General features: G+C 41.8%; 1 protein-coding gene across 3 annotated transcripts; it reads left to right on the top strand.

The window, feature by feature from the left end:
* The first annotated feature begins 222 nt into the window (after positions 1–222).
* On the top strand, positions 223–13,586 carry mettl1 (methyltransferase 1, tRNA methylguanosine). Of its 3 annotated transcripts, none has more exons than XM_071335850.1 (6): positions 223–465; positions 1,286–1,413; positions 4,128–4,312; positions 6,235–6,348; positions 11,295–11,396; positions 12,384–13,586. In XM_071335850.1, exons 1-6 carry the CDS (start codon positions 386–388, stop codon positions 12,498–12,500), a joined length of 726 nt encoding a protein of 241 aa, XP_071191951.1. In that variant the 5' UTR covers positions 223–385; the 3' UTR covers positions 12,501–13,586. The 3 variants fall into 3 exon arrangements, with proteins under 3 accessions (XP_071191951.1, XP_071191953.1, XP_071191952.1); XM_071335852.1 differs by lacking the exon at positions 223–465 and adding an exon at positions 621–784; XM_071335851.1 differs by lacking the exon at positions 223–465 and adding an exon at positions 826–1,017.
* The last annotated feature ends 562 nt before the right edge of the window (positions 13,587–14,148 follow it).

Here is a 14,148-nt window from a genome sequence, read left to right on the forward strand (position 1 = left end):
CAATACTGCCCCTTCAGCCATAAGAAGTTTTAAGCAATCCTTAATATTGAACAGGTGAAATAGAATAATGTCCAAATAGATGTGTCCCGGTGCAAATAAACTGGTATGCAACAGTTCTCTTTCATTGAAGTGAGAAACATAATGTAAACATTTGAATTGATACAATTCAGCAGTGGATCCATATTTATTAGCTATATATAGGCTATAGTACATTGTATCAACGCGTTGGATGGTTTGTAGCACCACAACCAATTAGAATCCAGAACTTGTTATCGTCATCTGGTGACGTAAAAAGGAAGCGACCGAAAACGAACACCGTTGGAGCGAAGTACATACGTCGTTGGTACATTTCAATCTAATCACTGAATAGTTCAATTAAAACAAAATGAGCGTGTCGATGCCCCAGAAGCGATATTACAGGCAGCGAGCCCACTCGAATCCTATGGCAGACCACACGTTTGAATAGTGAGTCACTCGTCAGTCCGTTTGGTAAAAGGTTTAGCAAGCCAGCTGTTAGCTAGTTAGCTAACGCATGTTGCCCGCAAAATTGGCCAAGCTTCTAGTCGATGCACTACTGTATGTTTGAATTCATTTAACACCACAGCTTTATTGAGCAATAAATTGTCAAACGCAAAACGTTCTCTAAACTAGATTGCTTTTACGCCTCCATGCTTCCGTGTGGAGTTTGTGTCGCTTGTTTAGATGCCAGACGACGGAACAGTCATTTTACAAGTCAGAATGTTGAATAAACTAATTTCAACCTTTTCAAAATATCCATAGGAAAGTAAGTATCATTAAAACGACTTTCCAAAACGCGTGGCTTTCGGTTTGGTTATCACTTAACACAAGCTCACACTACTAAGCGAAAAGTTTGTTTAAGAAAAGTTTGTTTAATAAAACTTTCATGTGGATATTTTTTCCAAAATTTCCAACGGCATAAAGATCAACCAAGTGGACAACCAGCAGATTAAGTTCAAATGACAGTTTATACAACATTCTGGCTACACAAGACCAATGGTATACATAAATCATTGCACAAGACACATTACGAACATGTAAATGGATTAAAGGCGTTTCCTAATCCACAAGCTAGCTTGCTTTTATGTCAGTCAGGAAGCTGGTATTAAAGGCTACTTTTTGTAAACGTAAAGAAAATACTGCATTGGATTAGAAGTCAATGTTGCTGATGTCATTTACATCAGTTTCACCTCGTGCTGGTAAACATTTGCTTAGGTCTGTTGATTTCATACACATTTTTACCTATTTCACCATGACCTCTCCTCAGCCCTGTCTGTCCAGAGGACATGGACTGGTCCCAGCTGTACCCGGAGTTCTTCAGCGATCACCAGTCGACCCAAAAGGCTGCACAAGTGGAGTTTGCAGACATCGGCTGTGGATATGGGGGACTTCTAGGTATGGGATGATCTTCTAATCCATGATATTTCCTCACCCTTGTTACCCTAACTCCAGTCTTTATCATTCTCATGCTTACTAACAAAATACTAAACCATCATTTGTTGATGGAGGACTGTCTGCCCTACACTGAAATTATGTGAGTGAGATGGTCCTTTTTATGTGTTGTTTTTGGTTGTTCCATCTGAGGGTGCTGTTGACTTAGAACATGGTCAAGAGATTTGGCTTGGAAGGTTCTTTCATTGTACACTCAGTAACCAGTTCACGAAAATAGCTTGCTCCTACAGACAGTGAGTCACGACCGGCATTGAGGCATTCAGTTACTGTTCGCTTGAACATTAGAATGTCAAAACGACTGACCTAAGCGACTTTGAGGGTGGTATGATCGTCGATGCCAGGCGCGCCGGTTCCAGTATCTCAGAAATGGCTGGCCACATGGGCCTTTCACACACGACAGTGTCTAGGGTTTACCAAGAATGGTGTGACAAACAAATAAAATCAGTCAGTGGAAGTCCTGTGGGTCGAAGGAGAATGGCAAGAACCGTGCACACTAACAGGCGGGCCACAAACAGGCAAATAACGGTGCAGTACAACAGTGGTGTGCAGAATGGCATCTCGGAAATCACAACTTGTTGGTCTTTGTCACGGATGGGCTATTGCAGCAGACGACCACACCGGAATCCACTCCTATCACCTAAAAACAAGAAGAAGCAACTTCAGTGGGCACACGATCACCAACACTGGACAATTAAGGGCTTGTAAGTAAGTATTTCACGGTAAAGTCTACACTTGTTGTATTCGGCGCATGTGACAAATTACGTTTGATTTGAATTGAGTGAAAAAACATTGCCCAGTCTGACGAATCCCGGTTCCTGTTGTGTCATGCTGATGGCAGAGTCAGGATTTGGAGTAAGCAGCATGAGTCCATGGCCCCATCCTGCCTGGTGTCAACGGTACAGGCTGGTGACTGTGGTGTAATAGTGTGGGGAATGTTTTGGCCTGGCACACGTTAGGTCCCTTGATACCAATTGAGCAACGTAACATTCCCCCTAAAGAATTCAGTCTGTTCTGGAGGAAAAGGGTAGTCTGACATGGTACTAGATGGTTGTACCTAATAAATTGGCCACTGAGTGTACAGTATATTCTCTGTCTATATTCCTGGATTAACCGAAAATATCATATTGTATGGTATTTTCTCTGTGAATTTTTATTAGAATCCCCATTAGCTAACGCCGTAACATTAGCTAATCTTCCTGGGGTCCAACACCAATTAATAAGACATTAGGAACAATTACAAATTAAGACTTTACAAACCTTCGCCTATTTATTGCCTTACCTCCGTACTTCATTTGCACACACTGTATACAGATTTTTCTGTTGTGTTATTGACTGTATGTTTGTTTATCCCATGTGTAACTCTGTTTTTGTCACACTGCTATGCTTTATCTTGGCCAGGTCAGTTGTAAATGAGAACTTGTTCTCAACTTGCCTACCTGGTTAAATAAAGGTTAAAAAAAACAAAAAAAACTTTACAAACATTTAACAAGTAGACAATACAGACAATTAAAATACCTGACAGGAAACACATTTAACATTCAGTTGATGCTTTCTATTTCCTGTCCGGTCATATGGTCTATCGAATTAGATGTTTTTATTTTTTCCTGGAGGTGGATTTACTTTTTGCCTGAGAAATATGGATTGGTAAAGAGTTCCATTTAGCTATGGCCCTATATAAAACCGTCGATTTAAGGTGATTTGTCCTTGGGTTGTCTTAGATGCCCTGAATGTACCTGTCTGGTTTAGTGGTTATGCATGTTGCTAGTATGTACTAACTGGCCCGAAAAATAGTTTTTTTTTTGAAGAATATAACATTCCTAAAGAAAATCATAAGACTGGATAGTAATTTGTTTTCAATGTGACGCCATGAGAGATTCTGATGCATTTGGATAATATTCATACAGATATAGCTCATCTGCCAGCCCTGTTTTGAGCCATTTGGAGCTTTTTTATATCTTTCTTTGCTGCAGATATAAAAAAGTTCAAATTATTATGCCTCTGATTTGAATATACAGAGAAAATAACCTATAGCGATTAATGCAGGGAAAGCAATCTAATCGTATTTGTCACATGCGCCAAATACAGCAGGTGTAGACATTACTGTGAAATGCTTACTTACGAGACCTTTCCCCAACAATGCGGCGTTAAAAAATTTGCAAAATTTGCAAAAAAGGAAACGGTAGCACAATAAAATAACGAGACTATATACAAGGAGTACTGGTACGAGTCAATGTGAAGGGGTACTAGGTAATTGAGGTAATATGTACATGTAAATTGGGGTAAAAGTAACTAGGCAATCGGGATAGATAATAAACAGTAGCAGCAGCGTGGAAATGTGTGTGTTGGAATGTCAATGTAGTATGTGTGAGTGCATAGAGCCGGTGCAAGAGAGTCATTGCAAATGGTAAGGGTAGCCATTTTATTAACTGTCAAGCAGTCTTGTGGGTTGGGGGTAGAAGTTGTTCAGGAGCCTTTTGGTCTCAGACTTGGCAATACTGCATACTGTGCGAATCGGAGTATGACTTTTCAACATTCAGTATACTCTCCTTTTCCACAGCCATCATTATCATAATAGACTGTTTTAGTGGTTCTTGCAACTCTTTTTTTGGCCACCTGTTCCCGGGTCAGATTAATAACCTACCTCCTCTGTGTCTCAGTGGAGTTATCCCCGCTCTTTCCAAAGCAACTGATTCTGGGCCTGGAGATCCGTGTCAAAGTGTCTGATTATGTCCAGGACCGTATCCGCTCCCTGCGTGCAGCAGAGACGGGCAGCTACCAGAACATCGCCTGCTTACGGAGCAACGCCATGAAGTACCTGCCCAACTTCTTCTCCAAGGGACAGGTACTTAACCGTTCCTTCCCCTTTTCTGTCATCTTTTTCCCTTTTTTCTGTCATATTTTCCCCTTTTTTTATGTGAAGTGTACTGTGACAAATTTGTTTGTAAAATACACTTTAAATAAATGATGATGATGAATGACGTAGCCAGAGACCATCGGGGGTTGTCAGCCACATAACACTTCTGCCTTGCCCCTGTATCTGTTGTGTGTATATTTATTTGTAGACACGTCTGTCAAACACCTCACCTCTAAATAGTACTGCACTTAATCCCTTCAGGAAGTTTTCAAAATGTTTTGATGCCTGGTAAAGATGCTCAAATTCAAATGGCGTTTGCTACACTTTTGTACAGCTTTCTGACCATTGGGCATTGAGGGTTTGTGAAGCTATCCAGCGTAGTAATTTTTAAATAAAGTGTCCTTCCTAACAACCAAAATATAAATATTTCTAAACTAGAAATGTCTGTTTTAGGTAGTTTACAGCCCTCTAGTGGCAACAATAGGAAGTGTTTGATCAGCAGCACTAGTTATCAACATGACAAGTACAGAAACTTAGTTCTCATGTCTATACCGGAGAGTAACAATGGCTAATGATTTCCAAACCTTATGTCACAACCCAGAGATTTTAGCCTCTAATGAATTTCTCAACAAAGGTGACGCCGTGCCAGTGACCACATGCCAGGCGTCACATCAACTGAGCATAGAACTATAAACTAATCAGTATTTTACAGCCTAATAGTGGAGGGTTTATCCTTTCAATTCAACCCAATTAATCAGAATGACTTTGATAAAACAAGCACTAGCTTAGCCTACATAGTGGAACCTCCAGTACCAGGACTGAGTAACCTAAATCAAACTTTGTAAAGCACATTTAAAAATCGCAACACCGATTAAAGTGAAGAAATTACATGTAAAAGCAAATAAGAAATAAAATGTCACATTTTCCTTCAACTTCTTGTGTTGGAGTATAGCTCCTAGGCTGGGTTTGAATAGACACATTGACATGATGTGAGACATAGCAGACAGTAGTACATCAGGTAGGAGACAGTAAATGTGTTGATGCCGGGGGCTGACAACTGAAAGGAACGCGAAAACTGTCGATTTTATCTATGGAAGAAATACCCCACAGTACTATTTTTACCGTCTTGGCTGTAATGACATCATTGAGACCTGCCCATTCTGTGTAGAGGATTAAGTGCTTTGGAAAAACACAGACCGACTGACACACACGCTCTCTGTCATATGTACACACATAAACGGGAGCCCCTGAGCGATATTTGCACACCCACATGCATGATGTCGTGTGGGTAGAAACGGCGCTATACTCCCCAATATGGCTTCTCTCTTTGTTTCCCCTCAGTTTTTTTATACTGTGCCAGAGCACTAATTAAAGTGTCGTTTTTTCCATTTTGTGAAGAGCGGGGCCCAGTCTCAACCCCCCTGGGGCGACGGCAGTCCTCTGTGATTATCCCCCCGTTTTTCTGTCTTTACATTACATTATTTATTTGAATTAATAAAAAAGAGTGAACTGGAACAGTTTTTAATATTGCAACCAGACTAATAGTTGTGTACATCTTGTCAAAGGGAGGGGGACTTTATCTTAATAAAAATCACTTAGAGGGAATTTCCACCTTTACAATCCGGGCTGCCTGACAACTGACACAAAAATATTATGAGAACTACAGAGAGCTGACTCTATAATGACTTGATAGACTGGTTTGAATAATAGCCACTTTGATACAACAGAATATTTAGCACCATAGTCCTCGTTTTCACAAACTGGAAAAGTAGTACCAGAGAAAGTATAAGCTGGAGGACTTAATTTATCTGTGTTTCTTCACTGAGGTCAGTTGAACTTGAGATGCTTGGTCTGTCTGTCTGGTCTTATTTGCATTGTGACCATTTTGTTTTGTTGATTTCTCTGTTCAGCTCAGTAAGATGTTCTTCCTGTTTCCTGACCCGCACTTCAAGAAGACCAAGCACAAGTGGAGGATCATCAGTCCCACTCTGTTGGCCGAGTACGCCTACACACTGAGAGTAGGGGTAAGGACAGAGCATAGTACGCCTACATTTACATTTTCGTCATTTAGCAGATGCTCTTATCCAAAGCAACTTACAGTTAGTGCATACATCTTAAGATAGCTGGGACAACCACATATACACAGGGATAGCAAGTACACTTTTCCTCAAAGTAGTCGAGGTGAGGCGGGGGATTATTTAAGATACTCTTTGAAGAGGTAGGGTTTCAGGTGCTTTCAGAAGATGGGCAGGGACTATGCTGTCCTAGCTTCAGAGGGAAGCTGGTTCCACCATTGGGGTGCCAGGACAGAGAAGAGCTTGGACTGGGCTGAGCGGGAGCTTCTATGGGAGGGCCAGAGGTGGCAAAACGGAGTGAGTGCTCAGGTTGGGGTGTAGGATTTGAGCATAGCCTGAAGATGGGGAGGGGCAGTTCCTCTTGCTGCTCTGTAGGCACACACCATGGTCTTGTAGTGGATGCGAGCTTCGTCTGGAAGCCACTGGAGTGTGCGGAGGAGCAGATAAGTTGCAGGGGTTTGATGGCGCAAGCGGGAAGCCCAGCCAACAGCGAGTTGCAGTAGTCCAAACGGGAGATGACAAGTGCCTGGATTTTCCTGTGTGAGGAAGGGTCGTACTCTACGGATGTTGTAGAGCATGAACCTGCAGGAGTGAGTCACTGCTTTGATGTTTGCATAGAACAACAGGGTGTTGTCCAGTGTCACGCCAAGGTTCTTTGCACTCTGGGAGGGTGACACTGTGGAGTTGTCAACTGTGATGGAGAGATCTTTGAGCGGGCAGGCCTTCCCCGGAAGAGAGGCTCCGTCTTGTTGAGCTCGAGGTGGTGGGCCGACATCCAGGCTGAAATATCTGCCAGGCACGCAGAGATGTCAGAAGGGGGAAGGAGAAAAGTAGTTAAGTGTCATCCGCATAGCAATGATAGGAGAGACCATGTGAGGATATGAAAGAGCCGAGTGACTTGGTGTATAGAGAGAAGAGGAGAGGGCCTAGAACTGAGCCCTGGGGGACACCGGTAGTGAGAGTATGTGATGCAGACACAGTTCCTCTCCACGGCACCTGAAAGGAACGGCCTGCCAGGTAAGATGCAATGCAAGAGTGTACAGAGCCTGAGACGCCCAGCCCTGAGAGGGTGGAGAGGAGGATATGATGGTTCACGGTGTCGAAGGCAGTGGATGGATTTAGGAGGATGAGAACAGAGGAGAGAGAGTCAGCTTTGGTAGTGCGGAGAGCCTCTGTGACTCAGAGAAGAGCAGTCTTGGTTGGAGAAAGAGGTCAAGGCGTAGCCTATACACTGAGAGTAGGGGTAAGGACAGAGCACAGCGAATGGGCGGGGGGTTCATCAGGGGCACCCAAAGTCAACAGTTGATTTAGGGATGTGGTTGAGCAATGGGTCTTCAGTTCCCTTTTCCAACAACAAGACATATGAGAGGACAGTACTAGCTACATTGCATACATGGCCTGGAATTTACTTAACCCTCACTTGCTCTCTATCCTGCTCATTTGTCTGTTATCCCCCCCCCCCCCCCCGTGTTTCATACCTGTCAGATTTGTGTGGGGCTCTTGGTGTCAGTTCACTGTGGCAGCGAGGAGAGACTGAGGATTGGGAGAACAATGGGAGTCTTGTTTGTGTGTGTGTGTGTGTGTGTGCATGTGGGATTTTAATGTGCTCACGTGCGTCCGTCTGTAGGCTCTACCATTACACTCAGCAGCACTGACACAGGGCCTATGCCAGACACTGATCTCCTCTGGGGGGTGGAGAGAAGAGCTGTCTAGAGAATTTCCTCTACGGCAATTTAGACTACAACATCGATCCGCCCCGAACACACCCACACACCTCCATCACACTCTCCCCCGCCTCCATGGCTCCCTACCTCCTGGCCTCAACTTGAACGCTGCATCACTGAACTAACATGCGGGCACTGTGCAAATCTATGCCATCGCTTAGTTTTCCAAGAAAGCCCTGTTCTAATTATACTATCTGTCCACGCTCCAATGTAAACTACAATGACACAGGTTATAAACCTTGATGTTGGCTTTGGGTTATTTCTGTCCTTTTGAGGAAAAAAAGAAACCTTTGCTCTTCAAAGTATTTAAGGCCACCACACTAAAGCATGTTTCAAAGAAAATGTTATTGGTTAAATGCTTACTTATGAGCCCGTTCCCAAAAATGCAGTTTAAAAAGTGAGACAAATAGTAGCACAATAAAATAACAATAACGAGGCTATATACAAGAAGTAACAGTACCGAGTCAATGTGCAGGGGTACGAGGTAATACAGTATGTACTGTACATGTCGGTAGGGGCAAAAGTGACTAGGCAATCAGGATATATAATAAACAGAGTAGCAGCAGCATATGTAAAAAGTGTCTGTCTGTGGGGTCAATATGCATGTGTGTGTGAGCTTATGTAGTGTGTGTGTGTTGGCGTGTCAGTGTAGTATGTGTGTATTCATGGGTAGAGTGAAGTGAGTGTGCATAGAGTCGGTGAAAAAATGTTGCAATAAATAATAAAGGGGGTCAATGTAAATAGTCCGGATAGCCAATTGATTAACCTTTCAGCAGTCTTATGGTTTGGGAGTAGAAGCTGTTCAGGAGCCTTTTGGTTGCAGACTTGGTCCTCCGGTACCGCTTGCCATGCGGTAGCAGAGAGAACAGTCTATGACTTGAGTGGCTGAAGTCTTTGACAATTTTTGGGGCCTGGTATAGAGGTCCTGAATGGCAGGGAGTTCGACCGCAGTGATGTACTGGGCCGTACGCACTACCCTCTGTAGCACCTTGTGGTTGGATGCCGAACAGTTGCCATATCAAGTGGTGATGAAGCCATTCAAGATGCTCTCAATGGTGCAGCTGTATAACATTTTGAAGATCTGAGGGCCCTGACAAATCTTTTCAGCCTCCTGAGGGGGAAGAGATGTTGTCGTGCCGTATTCACGACTGTGCTGGTGTGTTTGGACCATGTTAAGTTCTTACTGATGTGGACACAGAGGAACTTGAAGCTCTCGACCCGCTCCACTTTTCGTGTAAAATGTTGAAAGTTAATGGGAAAATGGGAAACCAAGGTCATATTCATTAGTACACACTGTTTTGCAACGGAAATTAGTTTCTTATTGGACAAGTTCAGGTACTCCCTCCCTGTTTAGGTTAACTTTTTTCCGTCGGTTTGGTTTCTAGTGAAACTAGATTGATACTTAAAGTAAAGTTAAGTCAGTTTGTATGATGATTGTGTTTGTCAGTCACGGGCTGCACTGTAAAGGAGCTTAAAGTGACCGTTCACTCTAAAATCAAAATTTGTCAGATGTTTGCAGACCTCGTGGTTTAATTTTGATGATCCCGCTGTATGCCTCAACCCCAAATGAATGTAAAAGATTTGACACTGACTAAAACGAGTACCTTCAGAGACTAAATTTAGGTGTTTTAAAAGCTAATTCCCGGCAGTTTTACACATTTAGCCTGGACTGTTCTTGTGCTATCTGAGTGACTCAAACTTTCAAACAAAATCAATTGGGACCCAATGCCATGAGAATTAATTCTGAATGCATCATATAGGGAATTTTATATTCTCCCTGACTGTCTAGCTTTTATTTAGGTGATTGTTAGTTCTTATTTAACAATATATAGGTCCATTATATTTACTACATACTTTATATCTGGTTGTAGTCTAAGTTTACACTAAACTTTTACCATTAAATAAAAGTATTTATTTTTATTTATTTTTTGTAGCCTGGGGGAAAACACAAATAGCGGCCCGCCCTTGACTTTTCTATGCAGAAAAGAACCCTGGCCTTATAATATGGTGCTTGTTTTTCCCATTCATTTGGAATTGAGTAACAGATTGTGGGACGTGAACTCATCTCAACATTAGTTCGAGGGCCGGCAAACCGTGCCAATATATCCTCCAAAAGCCGGCTTTGAGGGCATTATCACTTTTATACGACGGGTTACCAACATATTCAAATAATGATTTACATATTTTCATTACAAATGTTATTTTGATGAATTTATTCATACTATTTAATCCGTCTACAAGATATAGTCCCAACACAAATCTAGGGTTGTTACCCAAGCCGGCTGGCCGTTCGTTCTATCGGTTTGGTTGCTAGAGATGCGACCCAGTTGTTCAGTCTTTTTGTTCTGTATCTATGGACGCGGCCGAGTCGTTCATTCTAAATGTTCAATTACCATACTGGCTGGCAACGTTCTTATCCCTTACTTGCTAGCTAGCCAACTATGGCTAACTTACAGTCACGTCAAAAAGTGCAGCCTGATTAGCAGCAAAGTAGCTGCATTTGAATTTGTTTAATCTGTTTTCTAGTGACATTTATTTGGACACATCCATAACAATGAGCTAATGAGGCATGATTTCAGCTGGAATAGAATATTTGCTCACTCGTCAGGACACTTTTGTTCAGAGGAGCTAGCCAACAACACAGCTAACACAATCACTTCAAACTCAAGCTGGAAAGACTGCAAACTAGCTGCACTTGATGCACCTTATACAAAATGATGTAGCTTATTCATGATTTCAACTGGCTGAGAAAAGCTGCCTGCCTGTCTGTCTCGTCCCGACTCCCGACACGTTCATTACTGTAGGATAGCTGGAGATCGAATTTGAATATTGAAACAATGTTGCAAATGTCAGAGACAGACAGCAGGGTTTATACAAATCGGAGCTGTTAAAAACAAAATGTTAGTCTAAAAGAAATGTGAGAATGTCTAGATGCTTTTTAAAGTGGAGATCAAGTATAAATTGCCTGGTTGGGCTGATGAGGCAGCGGATTGCGCAGTCAGATGGAACAGAGTAAATAGGCATTTTAACATCATCGATTTAGCCGCTGATAACTTGTGGAATAGACACCGGCTAGAATGCGGTTTTAACTGCATTCAGGATCAGTCCCACCCATTGTATAAACGTTAATTATGAGGACATTGTGTTTAACTCTTGTTTTGTGTTTCCCAGGGTTTGGTGTACACCAACACAGATGTGGAGGAGGTGCATCTCTGGATGGTAAAACACTTCAGTGAGCATCTGCTGTTCACACGGGTCCCCGATGCAGAACTGGTACGATGACTGACATTTTAGACAGTCCTCAACAATTAATATCGATTCTGTTTTTACTTATGTAATACTTTGTCATAATATTTGTCATAGAGAAGCCAACCTTGAACTCCATATAAGCAAGTGAGAAATTGATTTTAACAAAGAAGTGAAACTCCTTGGGGCCAGAGTTACACAAAGCAACTTTCACGCAAATTTGGTTGCTAGCAACTGAGTTGCTTCTTGATTGCTTTGTGAAACACTCCCCCAGCAACTAATTTGCAACTTGTTTGCATACAGTTGCAACTTTGTGCAACTAGTTGTGTACTGCAACCAATCAAAGCAAAATGCTTTTGTAACATGATCCATTCGAAGGTTCGAAACTCTAACCCCGTTGTCATGTCAACAACACAGCTGTCAGTGCTATGGTAAACCCGCGATCAAGGTGGACACAAGACATTCGGTAGCTAGTTTGATAAAACAGTGCTGGCATTTTCAAGTTGTACAGACAGTATTTTGTCTAAATCAATCATACAATAATGAAATGGTTGGAGAAACAAATGATTTGTGAAATCATGATGTAATGCAGCAGATGACAATGGGTGAGTTTAGAATTCTCAAACCATATGGAGGAATGATATGACAAAAGCAGCTTCAATTTGATTGGCTGTTGCATTTCTTCTTGTATCAGCAAATTTGCTTGTAATTGTCACTTGCAACTAAAATTGCGTGAAAGTTGCTAAGCATAACTCCAGCCTTACGTTCAGAACTAGATTTTTGTGATGTCCAACAATTGTAAAAAATCTTCCTACCTTCCAATTTGGAAAACATTGTCAACATACTTGCCAGTATCATAATTTTTTTTAAGCCGTCACAAATATTATGATTTGGAAACCTGGTAAATGAGACAATCAACAAATAGTAATTTTACTATTAAAACCCCCAAAATAGTCATGGTAATTTTGGGGTAGCACTCTTCAGACCCTTCAAAATTGTCCCTTTGTTTGGCAGGTTGATGATGTCATCATCAGTCGCTTGGGAACATGCACAGAGGAGGGGAAGAAGGTGCAGAGGAATGGAGGGAAGAACTACCTGGCAGTTTTCCGGAGGGTAGAAGACCAAAACTGAAACCCCGGTATTACAGACATATCTGTTGGATGAACTGAACTTTTTGCCTTGCTGATAGGAGTACCAGCTCTTCCCATGCAAGGACAGAAAAATGGATGACCAAAATGACTGCTAGCAAAGATTGTCTTATATTGGCAAGATAGTCAAGTGACCCCTCCTACAATGGAAATACATGTCCTCAAAGATGGAAGGCAGGCCGGAGGAGGCGAGATTAGGTGGGACCATTCTAGCCAATGAGAGGGCAGTGTGTGAACAACATGCCATAGAGATAGAAGACTCGTCTTTGTATCTATGCCATAATAGTGTCTGTGACAGCATGGGCATCTTCATTTTTAAAGTAGTCAATTTTTATCTTCTTCATTGGCTGATTGCTCCCAACTAATAGGAATCCCCACCCAGTTGACTACTTTAAAATGGTGTACGCCCTCAATTGCAATTTCCATGCTAAAAATTGTTATATCCACGATGAGTCCTCTATCACTGACAACAGGCTGAAATGTTGTTAAAAGTTGCCCAAATGCCATGTCCACTTGTATCCGTTTATTCGTAACAACCAAAACAATTACGAAACTTCTATTAGATAAAATAAGCCATACGTAGCAAATAATCAATAAAAAAAGTGTTGACCAAATTCGACACTCATTGACTTTCATACAAAGATTCCTAACTTGGTGGGCTTATTTTGGGTTGAATAAAACCTCTCACTTTGCCTTTTCCTCTCTACAGCTAGGCTATCTCCAGGGGTAAAACTGGGCTTGTTCATCTTAAACTTTGGTTCATCCCGATTGGTGGACAGTAATATGAATGTGTGGTCATTGGTCAAGGGTTTAAATGGCCAAACTGAAGCATCCACCATGACCTTTTGTGCCTGAGTTGAGATTATTGTGATTATCTGTTTTATGTATTGTTTTTTTTAAACTCATGCAAGAAGATCAACACTTTAGCCATTATTTACACTCAAAACCTGTTGCTAATTAGACTGCTCACAAAGGCGTGCTAAGTTGGAGATTAATCTGCAATGAAGCTTTGTATTGATTCATTATACTTTCATGACAGCATGAATAAATATTTCTTTTTCTCATGCCACTTTTTCCCCCCACCTTTTTAATTGTGGGATGCAATCACTTGTTCCGACCATCTGCCAAACCTTGACTGCTATTTTGGGATTTTGGTTGAGCCTCCAAGGCTTTTTCTGTTCCAACTTGACAGGGGAAGTGTTGGTTTTGGCTTAGACCCGCTAGTGTTGGAGACTTCACCCTAAATAAAATGAGAGAAACATTGAAGTATAACAGTCATAGATGGAGTTTGAGGGAGACCAGGAGAGGCTTCAGCTAAAATGTAGAGGCTTCTTCAGTTCTTATTCTTCATTATCTGAAAAATCTGGAAGCATTTGCCAAATAATGTTAATTGCAATTATATAATGCAAAAGTGCATTGACTTCTGCATGTTACAATGGATGACACAGCTAATGGTATCCCAAATGTCTTTGGATACCAAAGAAGTAAGAAGTTTATTGAATGATGTGTATTGTCTGTAAATGTACTTAAGAATGCACTTGCTGTCTGAGACCTACAAGAATCATCCCATAACATATTCAGTTGGCTCTGTCCTGAGCAGGGAGAGGAGATTGGAGGCATCTGCTTCGAGC

Source organism: Salvelinus alpinus, chromosome 12 (genome assembly GCF_045679555.1).
Source record: "Salvelinus alpinus chromosome 12, SLU_Salpinus.1, whole genome shotgun sequence".
NCBI lineage: Eukaryota > Metazoa > Chordata > Actinopteri > Salmoniformes > Salmonidae > Salvelinus > Salvelinus alpinus.

Excerpts from the sequence above, each read along its gene's own strand:
- mettl1 (XM_071335850.1), top strand. The coding sequence starts at position 386 with ATGAGCGTGTCGATGCCCCAGAAGCGATATTACAGGCAGCGAGCCCAC. Across the intron at positions 466-1,285 it reads GCAGACCACACGTTTGAATA|CCCTGTCTGTCCAGAGGACA; the intron begins GTGAGTCACTCG and ends ACCTCTCCTCAG. Across the intron at positions 6,349-11,294 it reads CCTACACACTGAGAGTAGGG|GGTTTGGTGTACACCAACAC; the intron begins GTAAGGACAGAG and ends TGTGTTTCCCAG.